Source organism: Pecten maximus, chromosome 9 (assembly GCF_902652985.1).
Source record: "Pecten maximus chromosome 9, xPecMax1.1, whole genome shotgun sequence".
Taxonomy (NCBI): Eukaryota; Metazoa; Mollusca; class Bivalvia; order Pectinida; family Pectinidae; genus Pecten; species Pecten maximus.
In genome coordinates, this window is record NC_047023.1 from 15,206,911 (window position 1) to 15,223,702 (window position 16,792).

The 16,792-nt window shown below is 35.9% G+C and overlaps 1 protein-coding gene across 3 annotated transcripts; it reads right to left on the reverse strand.

Annotated features, from left to right (window-relative positions):
• Positions 1–884: 884 nt before the first annotated feature.
• Positions 885–16,569, reverse strand: LOC117334810 (protein PRRC1-like). Of its 3 annotated transcripts, XM_033894619.1 has the most exons (11): positions 16,458–16,569; positions 15,911–15,955; positions 14,476–14,616; positions 14,203–14,330; positions 8,070–8,107; positions 6,118–6,170; positions 4,520–4,668; positions 3,859–3,913; positions 3,417–3,526; positions 3,104–3,261; positions 885–2,649 (listed from the first exon to the last, which is right to left on the reverse strand). In XM_033894619.1, exons 3-11 carry the CDS (start codon positions 14,570–14,572, stop codon positions 2,334–2,336), a joined length of 1,104 nt encoding a protein of 367 aa, XP_033750510.1. In that variant the 5' UTR covers positions 14,573–14,616; positions 15,911–15,955; positions 16,458–16,569; the 3' UTR covers positions 885–2,333. The 3 variants fall into 3 exon arrangements, with proteins under 3 accessions (XP_033750510.1, XP_033750508.1, XP_033750511.1); XM_033894617.1 differs by lacking the exon at positions 15,911–15,955; XM_033894620.1 differs by lacking the exons at positions 14,203–14,330; positions 14,476–14,616; positions 15,911–15,955; positions 16,458–16,569 and adding an exon at positions 8,398–8,496.
• Between the last annotated feature and the right edge of the window lie 223 nt (positions 16,570–16,792).

Genomic DNA, 16,792 nt, shown 5'->3' on the forward strand with positions numbered 1-16,792 from the left:
AATTTATTTCCGTTCACGTTATCGTAATTGACGAAATATTGATATTTTTCTGCCTAATGAAAATCAAAGCTAATTGATTATCAATAAATGATATCCCAGAAGTCAAAGCACCAACGTAAAATTGTTAGCTAGACTATGCATAACCTCAGAGGTGACCACGAGTGTATGGGTAATTTACACCAAAATGTGCTTTATACAATTATTTCAGTGCTTATCATGAAACGATGGGAAATCTGTTCACTCGATTATCTGCTAAAATCTTCAACTGACAAATACATATGATATGGTGTTTGTTATTTCTGAATGACAGATACTGAGGTGTTCCAGATGTACATGTGCTACAAAAGGTACTCGGGTTTCCTGATTTTTCTTGTATACAACTTGTTCTTTTTTCTGCATTGTTTCGTGTCAATATACAATGTATTTAGAAAATCAGATAGGCATATGACAAAGAAGGAGCTTTGTCAACAACGAAAATATCAAATAGAATTTAGTCCTCTATTGACTGCTACGACCACGGCCTTGTGGTTTTTGTTGACAACTTGCCTCACTCATCAGGTTCACACATGCAGCTATCGGGTCAGTTCAAGTTCACCAGTGCGGGCAGAGTATCATTCGACTTTTTGTTGAACCGATAATAAGTACCCACTAATTTTTAACAAAGTTCACATTTTTCACATAATATACGAATTAAGATTGAAGTTTCATACGTTTTTGCATTACACATTATTATAGAAACATCAATTAAAGCAAAAAATGTTTTGGTAAGAAATATCTAAGATCCAACAGTTTTAATAAATAAAACAATTTCCCATAAACATACTGTAGTATAGGTCACATTTACTGTGTCTTTGGATCACTGAAATACTAACTCAGTCAAGATATCATCATTCTTCATTTATTTAGATGAATAATCATGCACATAATTTTATTGTTTCTTAATGATATTAAGTTTGGCTAATTTGTTGATAATAATGTTGCTATATTGTAGATCAACAAAATTGAATACCAAGGTATGGGATGATTGAAACCCTGCCCTAACAGAAAATAAATTAGCTGAAGTGTAACAAATGATATTATTATCGACAATGAAAATCAACAGACTACTAAACACAGGCTATTTTTATTGTCAATAAATAAACGTTAATACCAGAGATCCCAGGTGGATCTCTGTGCCCACATCTGTACAATGTTTGCTAGATCTTTCTCCCCTTTCCTCTCACCTGTTCCAAACAGGTGATATTGACAAAATGTCACTGTACTTTTATCCTTCTGATCAGTCCCAAAATTGAATATGTACAAGTTTACCTCCAGAGAAATAGTGAAAAAAACTTCAACAATTAAAATCAAAGGCATATGTTTTTTCATCTGATCAGTCACAAACAAATTATTAACAAGCCCTACTAAAGACAAAGGAAACATTGTACAGGAAGTATGACAGAAAGACATGAAGTACCATACTTTCTATTCAGTTGTGTCTCATAAAATTTAACTTTATTTATTTTACAACAATTGTGAATCACCGTTTACATTAATCACTCTTGTTGGCCCGGATGGAAGCGTGCGAGGGGTCTTACTGTGGGAGGAATCCAGAGAAAACCCCACATTGTCAGCAGATCACCCCATACCTTTCGATATTGGATCTAGGTGAAAGTCGAGTGTAGTATGTTGGCAGGGACTGCACCACCCTAGTACATTTGTTACAATCCTTGTTAACAACCAGCAGTTGATACATAGCAGTCAGAGTCTATTTCTTACACAAGACATCAGCTATTCTACACATGCATAATAGAGACCCCACTCCAATTGTATGTAAGCTAAGAAACTGGTCTATTTAATAAACCCTCTGATTAGCTATATATACAATGTCTGCGCTTTTCCATGTGATCTATTGACTGAAAGGAATCCCACAAGATATGATGAGATGAAAACAACATAAAATCAACGACAGAGGACAATGTAGCACAGAACAAAAAAGAAAAGGAAAGGCTAACAGAAGGTCAACATGTAATACCAGGTCACTCTCCACAAGATTAAAGCCCCATATCCAACAGAGTACAATGTAATAACTAATGTAATATCATGGCAAGTGGACTTGTACAGGATGAACCACACACACTTTCATACTGAGTTTTTTTTATGTATGAATCTCTAAAAAATATATATATTCAGAGCTAATATACCTGGTTCCTCACACAGAAATCACCTCTCATACCAGATTATTTACAACCGAGAATAGCACAGGATCACAGTTAATGTTTGGAATCTCCTATCATACGGCAAGACCAACCGAAAAGGCCTTAATGTCAACACCTAAAATGTACACAGATCTCTCAGGAAACAAATGATGTCGGTAGTCTTTCTTTATACATATAGGCAAGGGATTTTGCTGCCATCAATAATGATTCACGCCTACTGACACCAACGAGAGCATTCTGCCAATCTGCATGTCCAATGTGAGGTTGAGACTGTTCAATCACTTGACCAATGGTCACTTTGAGGCCCGACCAACGTTGAGGGTAGTCTGAGGGTGTGGCATCTTGTGCTTTCAGGATGTATTCTGCAGGGATTGGTGTTGGTTGAGAAAACATCTGCAGTTCTATGTGCTGGGAAGGATCCTGAAGAAGTAGACAGCTGATCTCATACCACCTGTAACATTGAAACAAAGACACCTTTCCATTTCAAATGGGTTACACACCAACCAATATACCAGTAACGTATTCCTTTATATTGATGTATTCATGTTAAATTTTCATTTACAATTATGTTAGGAAAATTTAGTTTTGTTTTTATCATATAATGCATGTTCCAGTGGCAATATTTTAGAGTAACTTTGTTGTAATATGAGATGGATATTACTTTATCATATGACAAAATTTGTTTAGAACTCCTACAGACTTCACAACCTCTTCCAAAATTTTCAATGCATAGCAACGGAACTCATGACCAAGTGTAAACCAGCATTATGCTTGTTGATCACTTTATGTGTAATGACATTATTTGACAGACAAATTTCAGCATTTTACTTATCTGTCGGACCAACTGACCAATCCCAACATCACACTTTATTCTGACAAATCATAATATCACATTTAACACTGACCTGTCAGGTAACATCTCTACAATAAACCCCTCCACAGACACTATGGGGTGACCTTCTGGCAGTGATCCTTTATGACGTATGTTCTGTATCCGTTCCTCCGCTCCTTTGAGACCAGCTGTAAAGCCTACAGGTTGGGCAGCCGTGTTAGCTTGACTTTCCTACAACATCAAAACAAACCGTTGAGGTTCCTGATTTTCAAAAAGCATGAAATGTTTTTACAAATCAAATGAGCTAGAAAGGAATGCCCTACAAATGAGTTTTGGGAATATTTAGGGATCACAATAAAATAATTTAATGTATCTTGGGAATTTACCATTCCTAGGACTGTTGCACGCCCAAACACTGTCTGGAATGCCTCTCGTACTGCTCCAACTTTAGTTTCTTTTGTTGACGTAACCACTACTACAACATCTCCTCCAGATCCTACAAAACAAATCGCAGAAATTCTCTCTTTAGTTCGTCCTTCTATTAAATAACTTTTTAAGTATCAATCCCGTATATTTCTAGTCATCATGATTTAAATATAGCATATGGGTAATAAAATTGTGATTTGTTCCACTTTAAACCTTAATTGTTTATACAGATACATGGATAGACAGCAGTCTGGACATTTAAATGTTGTGTGATAAATAGATTATACGCAAATATATCATTACAGAAATTATTCAAACGGTACATCTACAGGTATGGGAGAAATAACACACCAGTAGATATATTTCACAAAATTTTCAATAAGATATAGCAATTAAACTTACGAATAACTTCTTTCATTCCTGGGTCTAGAGTGGTTATCATACTTTCCACAGAATTCTACAAATACAAGAGGTCAATGAGTTTTCATAACATATAAGCTATGAAAAAAAATACAAAAAGATATACAATGATTTGATGATATAATATGAGAATTAATCAATACTGTAGGTTTTTATAATTGCAATTAAACCCAGTAAACCACCCACTGATTGCGTGGAATCTCTAATTCGGTGCTCAACTCTCTATATGTAAATAAGTCACAGAATATATGTCATGCAAGCATTAGCAGACAGGCCATCAATGCCACACATCAAAAGCCCCAGTCGATCAGACGTACTGGTTGCTTCCGGGAAGGCAAAGAAAAGGAATGCTTAAAATCACAACATTAAATTCAATATGAGTCTGGTTAAACCTTGTAAACTGGCAGTGAATTTTCAGGGCATTTTTGATGAAAATTGACCCTGGACTTCTTGGTTATTGAGAAGAAGTCGTAAATGTAAATGGTTTATGGATGGATGACGGATGACAAGTGACTCTCGACAATGGACAAATGAGAATTGTAATAAGTCACCTGAGATTCTGACCTACAGCAAACCAGAACCCGTAGTTTTTTTATTGATAAGTCAATGATGATAATGTGGGTTGATCTTTATAAAATAATACCTTAGTTTTCTCCATGACTTTTGATACTATTCTGTTTCCAGAGAACCAGCCAAACAGCCCAGTGCTGCCCCCTGGAATGTCGGATGGTGAGTCAGGGACCATCTCCGCAGGAATCTGTGTGCTTACTTCATATGGTGTTGCCACTGGAGCTGCCAGCATAGTTAATACTCAGTAATTATACAAAAGACACACAAGATATTTAAAGTTTTTTACAATGTAAATACCAAAATCAATTAATTTTAAACTATCAATTCTGTTGCTTTAGTAAATAACAAACTTTCAAGTCCAAGGGATAAGAGAGAATGTTGGTTATGATATTTATTATCAAAATCTATAAGATTTGGTGAACTTTTATTGTCATCACTACTTAAATCAGAAATGTATGTATATATTGTATCTTTATTGTTTGAATTAGTCCAGTATTCCTCTTTTCTCTTTTTTTTATTTGGTATTTTAATTATTCAATTTACTGATCATTGCAACACAAAATCCTATTTTGTATTTTTTTATGATTTGAATGCTCTTCCTTCAATTATGTTAGCGGTAAAATGGTAAAACAATTGTTGGTGAAAATACCAGGTGGATATAATGTTTTTTTTTCAAAGTTTATCTTTCAAATTGAAATATCCATGTTGACCTCTCTAGGGGTTGGCAATTCACTTATTGATTCTATAACTGGTGGTGTTCACAGCCTGCTCTCTATTCCTCACATAAAAAAGATATATTCACACTTGCGATGAAAAAACTGTGAAATCAAATTGCTGTGTCACGTTAAGGTGTCGGAGCCCCGTTGTTTCTGTTCTGAGATGAGGCTAGAGTTATCACTGTCTTTGCCATGAAATAAAACTGACTACAGTGGACATCGGCCATGTTTTCTTATTATTCATTCTTAGGGTTGTCAGCAGTTAATTAACCTGTTACTCAGTATGATACATGTATAACATGTATACCGGTAATTTACATTCCCCAAGAGGAGCCTCAGGTTATCTGAAGCCAATTGATCAATAAAAGTGGAATAGTAATTAAGAAAGAGATCACTGGTTCTGACTAAAGTTCTCTGCTTAACTCTGTTATTTGTAAAAAGTACTTACTTACACAATATTTGAATGTTGGATGTAAGTAATTATATAGGACTTTCATATCAGTTATTACATTGGAATATTACAGTTATTATATATAAACTTTCTTGTTGGTTGTGTGTTATAATTTTTACCAGCTAGGACCTACTAGCCTATTGTTGGGCTAACCGATTGACTGGTTACTCGGTCGGAAAATTTTCTGACAAACCGGTCATTAAAAACCAATTGGTTTGACATCCTTATTCATCATATTTTTCATCCCCAGATATATATATTTTTATTTGATGTACATGCAGTACTTCTGACATTCACTCAAAAAACATGATGTGATTACACTGTGATCTTATGATTAGATAATTGGGTAGAGTCAAAGCACACAGATGAGTTGAATATTTTAGCTTTAACAGATTTAAAAAATCAATAACTGATACCTGTAACTATCTCAAAAACAACAGTTTTCTCCTTAATACCTGGAGCTGATACCTGTAACTATCTCAAAAACAACAGTTTTCTCCTTACCTGGAGCTGATACCTGTGTAACTGTGACAGGTGATGGACTGGATGTGGTTAACCTGGACAAAAAAAACAATCAATCTACAACGATGTGAAAACAGTGGAGATATTTTAACATGGAATGGCAGGGTTAGATACTGAATTCTAGTACATTACAAGTTTGTTAGCAGTAAAGGATTTAACATAGCCTAATGAAGAGAAAAAGCTGCAGTTGCTTGATGTAGAAGGGTTTCACTCTAATATTGAGGAGAACCATTTTACCTAACACTGATCAACTACAGTGTAAAAATATCACTTTGCTATTAGGAAAAAATAATTAGATATCAAAAACAACCAGTTGATTAGAAATTCAATTTCAATAACATATTCTAAATCAATTTTACTGCAGTCACATGAAAATTTAATTCAATTTTATGTATTTCAATATGATTTTAATACTGTCAAATTATTAATTTTTCATGTTGTTCCAACAATACTGACGTAACTGGAATTTTCTGAAGCAAAAAAGAACAACTTTTATTGACCCATGTCCATGCAGTTCTGTGGTTGGAATTAGGATGGATTCAATAGTCCGCATCACAGATTGCAAAGTAATTAGAGTAACAAGAGGCCCAACCGGCCTTAACGGTCATCTGACTACCTTGAGTGCATCATACTACTATAGCAAGTAATTAAAGGGGCATTTCTTGGTTCGAGATCAGAAAGATGCAACAAGAGGCCAAATGGGCCTGAATTGCTCACATGGCTCTACAGCAACTTTGAAGTATATCTAGGTCATTTCTGAAAATACTTTGCTGATTACCACTTTATTCAAATATCATAGTAGGCTAGGATTATTCATGTCAATAGATTTTCTATTCCTTCATTCCAGCATACTATTGACCTAATATCACATAACAGTCTCTTGCTATCAAAAAATAATTGTTTAAAGATTTAAGCCTACTTGACCCCTGTGATCTTTAATGTAGGTCAAGGTCAGTCATTTGAACAAACTTGGTAGCTCTTCACCCAAGCATTGCTACAGGTTCAATATCAAGCCCCTGAGCCTCTTGGTTATTGAGATGAAGTTGTTTGAAGAATTTAACCTATTTGACCAATGTTACCTTGAATGAAGCTCAAGGTCATTCATTTGAACATAATTGGTAGCACTTCAACCAAGCATGATACAGGCCTAATATCAAGTCCCTAGCACTCCTGTTTACTGAGAAGAAGTTGTTTGAAGATTTTAGCCTATATGACCCCCGAGAACTTGAAAGCAGGTCAAGGTCATCCATTTAAACAAACTAGGTAGCCCTTCACCCCAGCATACTAAATACGCAATATCAACTCCCTGGCACTTTTGGTTAAAGAGAAGAAGTCGTTTAAACATTTCAGCCTACTCAACCCCTGTGACCTTGAATGTAGGTGAAGGTCATCCATTTGAACAAAGTTAGTAGCTGTTCACCCCAGCATGCTTCAGGCCTAATATCAACTCCCTTGCACTCTTGGTTATTGAGAAGAAGCCATTTAAACATCTCAGCCTATTTGACCCCTGTGACCTTGAAAGTAGGTCAAGGTCATTCATTTGAACAAACTTTGTAGCCCTTCACCCAAGCATGCTAGGTGACCAATAACAAATTCCTGGGCCTCTTGGTTATTGAGAAGTTTTTTTTAAAGATTTTAGCCTATATGATCGATGTGACCTTGAATGAAGATCAATGTCATTCATTTGAACAAACTTCGTAGCCCTTCACCCCAGCATGCTACAGGCCTAATATCAAGTCCCTGGGCCTCTTGGTTATTGAGAAGAAGTTGTTTGAAGATTCAAGCTATTTGACCCCTGTGACCTTGACAGTAGGTCAAAGGTCATCCATTTAAACAAACTTGGTAGAGCGTTATCCAAGGAAGCTACATGCAAAATATATAATTCTGTATCGTTAAGATCGATACATATATAAACTAAATCTACATTTACTTACTGTTGTGGCACTCCACTAGCAATGCTCTGTATTCCTGTCTGAAATTACAAGGGTTCTTTGTTAATGACTATAAAACAGTTTGTCCATTTTTTAAATGTATTCTTTCAGGCAGACTTGTTAACACTTGAGTTAGGAATTTAATACAGGCTCTATAGACTCTCCAAAAAATGAAATATCCTTATGTCTGCCTATATTTAAAGTGTACCCGGAACGATTTGCTATGTTAAGCTTAAAAAATGTAATTTTGGATGAAACTAAAAATGCTGAAAGTCCGACTTTTATAGCGACTTTAGTTTTAGAGTAATTGTGATTTTCCTCGAAAACACACCTGAAGCCCAAAGCCGTTGACCTCGTTACGGTGACCTCTGACCTGTGACATCACAGGTTTAACGGGATCAGAGCCGCCATATAGGAAATATATAGAAATAAACGTGAACACGTGTCTGCAATTAATGCGAATTAGACAACAATCATATAAGTGCTGAATAAACTTTTTGAGTTATATTTGTGAATAAGTTAATAACAAGTGCTATCAAAACCCGGGATATACAGACCCGTGTACGTTCGCTGTTACGTCTTAAACGCAAACGCTACGGAAGTGCTACGGAAATGGTACGGTAATGCTACGGAAGTGGTACGGTAATGCTACGGAAATGGTACGGAAATGCTACGGTAATGCTACGGAAGTGCTACGGAAATGCTACGGTAATGCTACGGAAATGCTACGGTTGACGCTCACAAATAATCGACCGTTTCTGAATAAATTATCTGGTTCTTATAAAAAGCGGATCCTAGACGAAGCGAACACGTAGAAACGACAGTGCAATGGTGTTTGATGGAGTGAATGTTGTATCGGGAAGTGGAAGAACGTTTTATCAAATTGTACTACTATAGAAAACCTCCGTATGCAAAAACTGTACAACTTTTAGAAACCGGAAATATTAAGGTCATATAAGGATCTTTCAAATTTAGGAAAATTGATTATTCTCGACAACAAAAGACGATAGCATCTAATTTTTAAATAAAATCACTCTCTACACTAGCGCTGCGGTCGCGTATGTGTTGTCTCCGTGTGTCCGAACTTTATTGTTTTGTTTTTATGTATTTATCTATATTTTCACTGCATTTATTCACTGCATTTGTACTGATAAACCGTAAGGTTTAAGAAATCAACTAATTGAATTGAAAAACTTGTATCAAAGTGTTAATTTAGGTACAGGTAAACAGATCAAGATTTCTGAACGCAGATTGACCAGGCTATGAATAGACCCCGTATAGGGCTAATTGTAAAAAGGAGAAACTGACCAGGTGTGGTGATGACTTACACACCTGAGCCCGATGACTCCTAATCAAGTGTATATCCATGGTCATCAGGTGAAGTTGACGGTGGTGGGGAGGGGGATTAGTACCCATGGCAACAGGTTAGGGGGACAATTAAGTCAAGTACATGTACATGTCTGGCAAGTCTATATATAACAATCACTGGTACATATTACTGGTGTGTATGCATTGACGATTTGTTTAAAAGTCTGATGTCGGATCAGAGGAAACTCTGGCAGGGAAGGGATAAAAACTAAAAACAAGACATCAATAATTATATACTTAAGAATATACAATGTACATGTGCAATCAGATACGTGTATATCACACGTCTGCAATGGAGCGGACTCTGTGTGTTTACGTGATAATGGATAACACTCTGAAAATCTTTATTAATGGACTTGTGTTGTGATCTAACCTTCAGTTGAGTGACAATCAGTTAACCTTTGCACCCAAGGAGAAGTGAGGAGTGCACGATAATTAGTTCACGACTGTTTTTTTTTTTTTTTTTAACTTATTGTCACAAAGGACATAACCAGGTAATACATTGTTTCAATATATAAAGACTTCAACAGTGTAGAGTGAAGAATCTACCTTTGAAATTAATTTTGATGTTGTATGCGATCATTTTAATCATTTACATGCGTCTATTAAAACACATCAGTTTGTGTCAGAGGCCTAATAATGGCTGACTCAGGTGTACATGTACTTCATGTAAATATTTTGTCGGACAAAATATTAATATTTTAAATTTTTATTGAATGTTAATTCACTAAAGTTTTGGCTTTTACATTGTTATTCGAAACTTGAAAGTTTCTTTTACAGTACATGTCATCTATATGATTTATACATTGTATGTTCTGTCGACAGATCTTGAGACATGTACAAATAAATGTACATGTCCAGGCTACATGTACATTACATTGAAGCCAAACATCTGGGAAAAGCCTGTTGCCAATGGCCAACTGGGCGCAATATGCAACCCTACAGCCTTGAGGACATGCATCCTATCACACCTTACCTGTAAGATGCTGATCAGTCTAGCTCTTTTGTGTCTGGCACATGGTATACCTGGCCAGGTGACCTGTCCCCAATTAACCCCCGGGGTCCTATTATGGCTCATTCTCACTGAGCCAACAGATAGAAATTTACCTGTATTATCAGGTCAACATGTCAAATTTTACACCTGAGTGAGTTTAAACTATAGCAGTAGCCTGTTCTTACTTTCATGAGAGAAAATATAAAAATGTCAAATTGAATATGACTTATAAAATGATGACTCAAATGATTCACCCTCTCTTTTACATTTTTTTTTTTTTTTCAAAACTTTCCTTTTTGCCGATGATGGTAAATTTTGTAAAGCAGCACGTTATATTTAAGACTCATATCCGATATTGACAGAGTCTACGACGGGTGTAAAACTTTAAAATGTACGTTTTATATAAAAAAAAAAATTGTTATATAACGTTTAGCAACAAAAGATATACAACTGAGTATCCCGACAGCTTGGGTGAGGAATCTCTAAAGAAAGAAACACATGCTAAAGACTTGGGTGTATGGCTCACTCCGAATCTTAACTTTTTATTTCATGTTAGATAAGTGGTTGGTAAGGTCATGCCAATCTACATATTTGGATTTTCAAAATGTTATTCGCTCTCTGTACATTAGTGCAGTCAGTTAGATTACTGCTCTGAAATATGGTCACCATAGCAAGAAACACTCGTACACCAGATTGAAGTTGTACAGGTTTTATTTTTTATTTTATAATTTTTTTTATTTCTATGTTTTAAATCAAAATTAAACGATAATAGTCTATATTACATGTAAATTTGTACACAATTCAACTTAGCTAGTCTGGTATGAAGGCATTGATACATATATTTTTATTCAAATCTGTACATAGTCTGCTTGATCGAACTTTTACAAGATACTACTTTTTAGTTCCACATCTTTTTTTTGACTAGGTCGAGTATCTCAACCTTGCTTTATCCCTGTAAATGCTGGATTATTGTAAGAAATTGTAATGTTCTTAAAAGAGTCCTAATTAATTTTAACTACCTTCGTCATGTTCCCGACAGTTTGTTAACGTTTCACTTGAGAGATTTATGTCGAACGAAGATTTGTTTTCAGAATTAGGTCTCTTGTTTACTGTTCATAACAAGACTTACTTGATTGTCTGGATGATTTCTATTTTGGACATCAGTTCTATTTCACATGTGTATGCACTTTATATACCGTATTTGCTCTTACTATGTAATTAATTTACTCTTGTTATACTTTATCAAAGACATATATATATATATATATCACATGTAATATATACGTCTCTGATTTTATCAATTTGTTATCAATTCTGTGATTAGACCTTTGGGTTTTAAAATTGAAATAAATAATGAATAACTCCAAAGATCACGATGACATTCTCATTAAAGTTGTACGTTTTATGAATCAGTCTATAGCCTTACCTGTAGGCTATAATTATCTCTTATTGTTCTACCTTTCACACCTATATCACTTGGTCCACAAAATGCCTTACCTTAATTAGTTTACCTGTATACAACATGCTGTGTTGTTTGTATCATTGCTGACAATTAAGTCTAACTACCCTAGTTTACCTGTGTGATACTGTCTGGAGCATTTGTACCCTATACATGTAGCCTGACCAGTGCATATTATATGAAACTGTTTTAAAGGTTAGACTATAGCACAGTAAAGGTAATATTGTTTATTTAACACGATCTTCATCTTGCATGGTTTCCATCGTAATGCGTCGACTACTACTAGGATCCGCCATTTTTTATTACACTAAGATCGATGGACCATGTGACTTGACTTGTTTTTTGTGAGAGTGTTATTTTTTCTATACGAAGATACAAACAGATTTATAGCCGTATCTATGTAATTCTCACCTCCTTACATGTATAAAATTATTTGCTGTCGCTACATTTCTTTTTTGACGTTCGGTAAGTATATTTAACTAAATTTCGTTTCGATCAAAAATACACATTCCGCAAAATTTTCTACCGAACGGTTATGAGACGAACTGTGAGTGAAAATAGGTAAACGCAAATGCTACGGTAATGCTACGGTGAGTGGACGCAAACGGTACGGAAATGGTACGGAAATGGTACGGAAATGCTACGGAAATGGTACGGTTATGCTACGGTAATGCTACGGAAATGGTACGGTAATGCTACGGAAACGCTACGCTTAAATCGGAACTGCGAACGTACACGGGTCTGTATAATTTTCTGTTATAACGGGCCGTATATAGCATGTAACATCTTACTAATTTTCTATTATAACGGGCCGTAAATAACATGTAATATCTTTCTAATTTTCTTTTATAATGGACCAAATATAACCAGTATCATCTTACTAATTTTCTATTATAAATTTATAACGGGTTGTATATAACATGTAAAATTTGAATATTTTTCTATTTTAACTGGTCGTATATAACACGTATAACATTTGAATAATATTCTATAATAATAAGACTTTTGTAACATGTAATGACTTACATCATATCCTTTATCATAAGGGCATGGTTTGTTGCATACCAATATTGATTTTGGTTATAATACTTCTAGTAATAGAAGTTTATTAATGCTGTAGAATTTGAATTCTTACTAGCCAAAAAAAAAGCAATGGATACGTTGCAAATCCACTTGCAGAAATACCGCTATTTGTGATTTTCGGATTATGTGTGTGTTACCCAAGTGGTCATTTTCAGAGTCCACTTCACTATAAAATTTAATTTTCTAAAAGCTCAAACTGATATAATATCATATTGTTGGATTCCGACTTCTTGTCGTCAATATTTGCCAAAGTCATCAACCTCAAAACTCATGTCCAGATCGTATTCAGACATGTCTGTGTTGCTACTGTTCACACTGTCATCTATACTGCTCACCACTATTTCAGTTACTCTGTTAAACCTCTGACGTCATAGACTGAAGAGTTCCAAATCAGCGTGACTGACAGATATGCTGATTAGCAGTCGACCAACAGGTGCAAAATGCGTACTTTGATGTGCGATATCTCGGCACTCAGCCAACCGATTTTGATGCGGTTTGCGACATTCTTCTTAAGTGGTTACATAGAATAACATATTTGAATATCGTTTTCGTTCTGGGTACACTTTAAATACAAACGCAAAAAACTTTGGTCCAACACATTGGGCAACAATAAACAAAAAACATACTGAATTTTCTACTCTCTTAAGAGGAATAAGAGCCCCTCCCCTTTCTGGCGAAGAAATTGAAATTATACAAACACCCTCCTAATCATTTAACATTATTTTTTTTTGCATCACGGTACTTCCACAGTTTTCCGGGTCAGGCTGTTTCCAGTTTTCTGCATGGTAATTAGTATTTTCCAAAACCAGCACTTTCATCGAGTGACTGCTTAGAATTGAAAGAACCACCTGCTTCATTGAATCAAATACTTGGAAACATTGTGGGTTTCGCGTAACAGAAACAGATGGTGTTTGATATATTTCATTGATTATTTGCGAAATAAATGTACCGTAATATGTATCATATCGTGATACGCATCATATCGTGAGGGATGCGTATCATTGCAGCACTACATAATAAAGCACCCCCTCTGTAACCACTTTTAAGTGCCCTTTGTGCTAATTACGGCAAATACAGTAAGTCTGTAATCGCTTTCAAATTGTGCCACATTTCCCCTCTTGGTGAAATTTTAAAGGTGTGTAATGTACGGCTACACATCTGTCAGATCTACACTATAATGACCAGGGTATATGCATTATGTTGTCAGTAATATTATCCAATACTAGACCTACACTTGGTGTTTGTGATGAATCATTAGAGCTGACATTCATGAATGCTGGCAATGGAGCAGGGGGACTGACTCCAAAACTAGCTCCCCCTGGTGACTGGATTGATGGGTCAGGTTTAGAGACCAGTTCATCTGAAATGAATACACACCGATAATAACAGAAACATTGTGATTCCTAGTAGAATTGAAGCAAATGATTCCAAACTAAAAGCTGTACCACTACTCTATTATAATATCCACAAATGCTATATTGATGATTAGTTTAATGTCTACACACCAAGAGTCTGTGTGTCCTCCTGCATCCTGGAAGCAAGTTCAGCTTCTTCCTTAGTTATTATCTCTGCTGATTCATCTGAAGATTCCTCCATCATCATGACCTCAAACTTGTGAGTATTGGTAGTTTTACAGTTAGTCAGTACTGAAAGAAATAAAATCATAGAAATTGTCAATTGTAACAACACAGTATTGGATGTTATACATGTAACAGAGCGCATGATTAATTAAATTTAAATCTGCCTCCGCTAGGGATCGAACCTGGGACCTATGGCTTACTAGTTTTACGCTCAACCGATCGGGCTAAAGAGAAGATCTCACTAGCCGAGCGGTATATTGCGGCTAGTATTTACCAGGGTTACATACACATATGCCTGTATGATCAAAGACTTTTTTGAAAGAGAAAGGAAAGTAGACAGACTGGGTTGATTGTTTATGGATATTAACACCAAATGTAACAGGACAATAAGAATGACTACACTCTGACTTGAACCGTTGGCCTCCGATCTCTAGATAGATGAACTTTTTTGGATCAGCTCTGTTTTTGGTTTGTTTTAGTTTAACATCCTATTTGGGTAAGTGACCCCATGGAATATGATCGGATGTGAAAACGGTAAAGATTTTAAATATTTAAGGTACATTTTGCAAATCATTGCCTATGTGTTATGATTCAATTCTAAAGAATTTGATTGATGCATTCCACAGAACCCTTTGTTGCTGTGAAATATTTCTGTCCAAAGAAATACACAGTTAATTTGATGCAATTACTGAAAGTTTGACAGCTGGTGATGTGTAGAACTCACTCACTCAGATAGGCAGCGAAATGTAGCAGTTTGGTTTGGTTTGGTTTGTTTTGTTTAACGTCCTATTAACAGTCAAGGTCATTTAAGGACATGCCAGGTTTTTTGAAGTGGAGGAAAGCTGGAGTACCCGCAGAAAAACCACCGGCCTACGGTCAGTACATGGCAACTGCCCCACGTAGGTTTCGAACTCGCAACCCAGAAGTGGAGGGCTATATAGTGATAAAGTGTCGTGACACCTTAACCACTTTGAGAAATGTAGCAGAACTGGACTGGGCTGAATGCAGTAGCATTCTGGAGTTTAAAAATCCTGATTCAAGACGTCACGGTCTCACCGTCTGGTCAACACATTTTCATCTATCACATTTGGTGTCCAACTTAAATACCCACAGAGGTGGTAAAGGGTCTCATGTGTCTTTGGGTTCAAAGAATTTGTTGAAAGGGGAGAGGCGCCAAGTCTGGGAGATGTGACTGAATAGGACTGGGGTGAACACAGGCTCAAATGGTTACATGTCCGTCTAGAGTTTGAAGGTCCCTGGTTCGAGTCACAGTCTGGTAGTTGCATTTTCATTTAGTTAGATGTATACAGACTCATCACCTTCATGACTCCACCTATAATATTGCTATGTTTCTTCTTACCAACTATAGCCAGCGTTCTGTCAGCATGGTTGCATTTTTCCTTCCCTGTTAGAGAAACAACAAACACAGACCTTCATATATCTTGAATGATCACATGATGTCCCACTGTGATAATTATAGAAAATTTAACTATATAGCTGGTATGTTACACTGATTTATTCTGTCTAGAGAAAAGGGACAGTATCTTGGTCGATCTAATGGGTGTCATCTCATTATCCGCGTCCCTTTCCTATGGCTAAAAAGATACTGTACAGTGTACGTGTCATATGGTTTGGGATAATGTCGATATGCATGCCAATATTATGAGTTGAGAAACTGTTTCTTATCCCTATCTTATATCCAAATTGGAAGCACATTTGCAGTTGCTGTATTCGTCTATTAGTGTATGAGAATGAGGTCACTGCGTCTTGTGCGCCCAGTTTGGGATTCAGAGACTGGATATGCTATCTACTGTGGAGTTGCGCTAGTCCCTGTAATATTTTGTAACCCATAACATGATTTATGCATCGTTTGATGCCTACGTGCAAAACGTGACAATTACTCATACCTGAAAAATCCAATCGAATTTACGTCTGAAATCAAACAATGCAGTTGGTAACTTTGTTTAGCAACACTGACACTTGTTTACAGACTGCTTGAAAGATGGCCCCTTCGCTTAATGACGTCATAGCCACGTTGCGGGATCTTAATTGGAACATCCGGTGTTTCCCGGTTCTAAAAATAGACGTGATAGGCCTCGATATTTCTACTGTATATTCCTTATTTTTTGTCAAAAATGCGTCACATACGTTAGGAATTGATTTGATTTCAGGTTTGGTATCATATATATGTATCTTACACAGCGTATGTGGTTTCTAATCACTTACTGTACTGTACTTAATG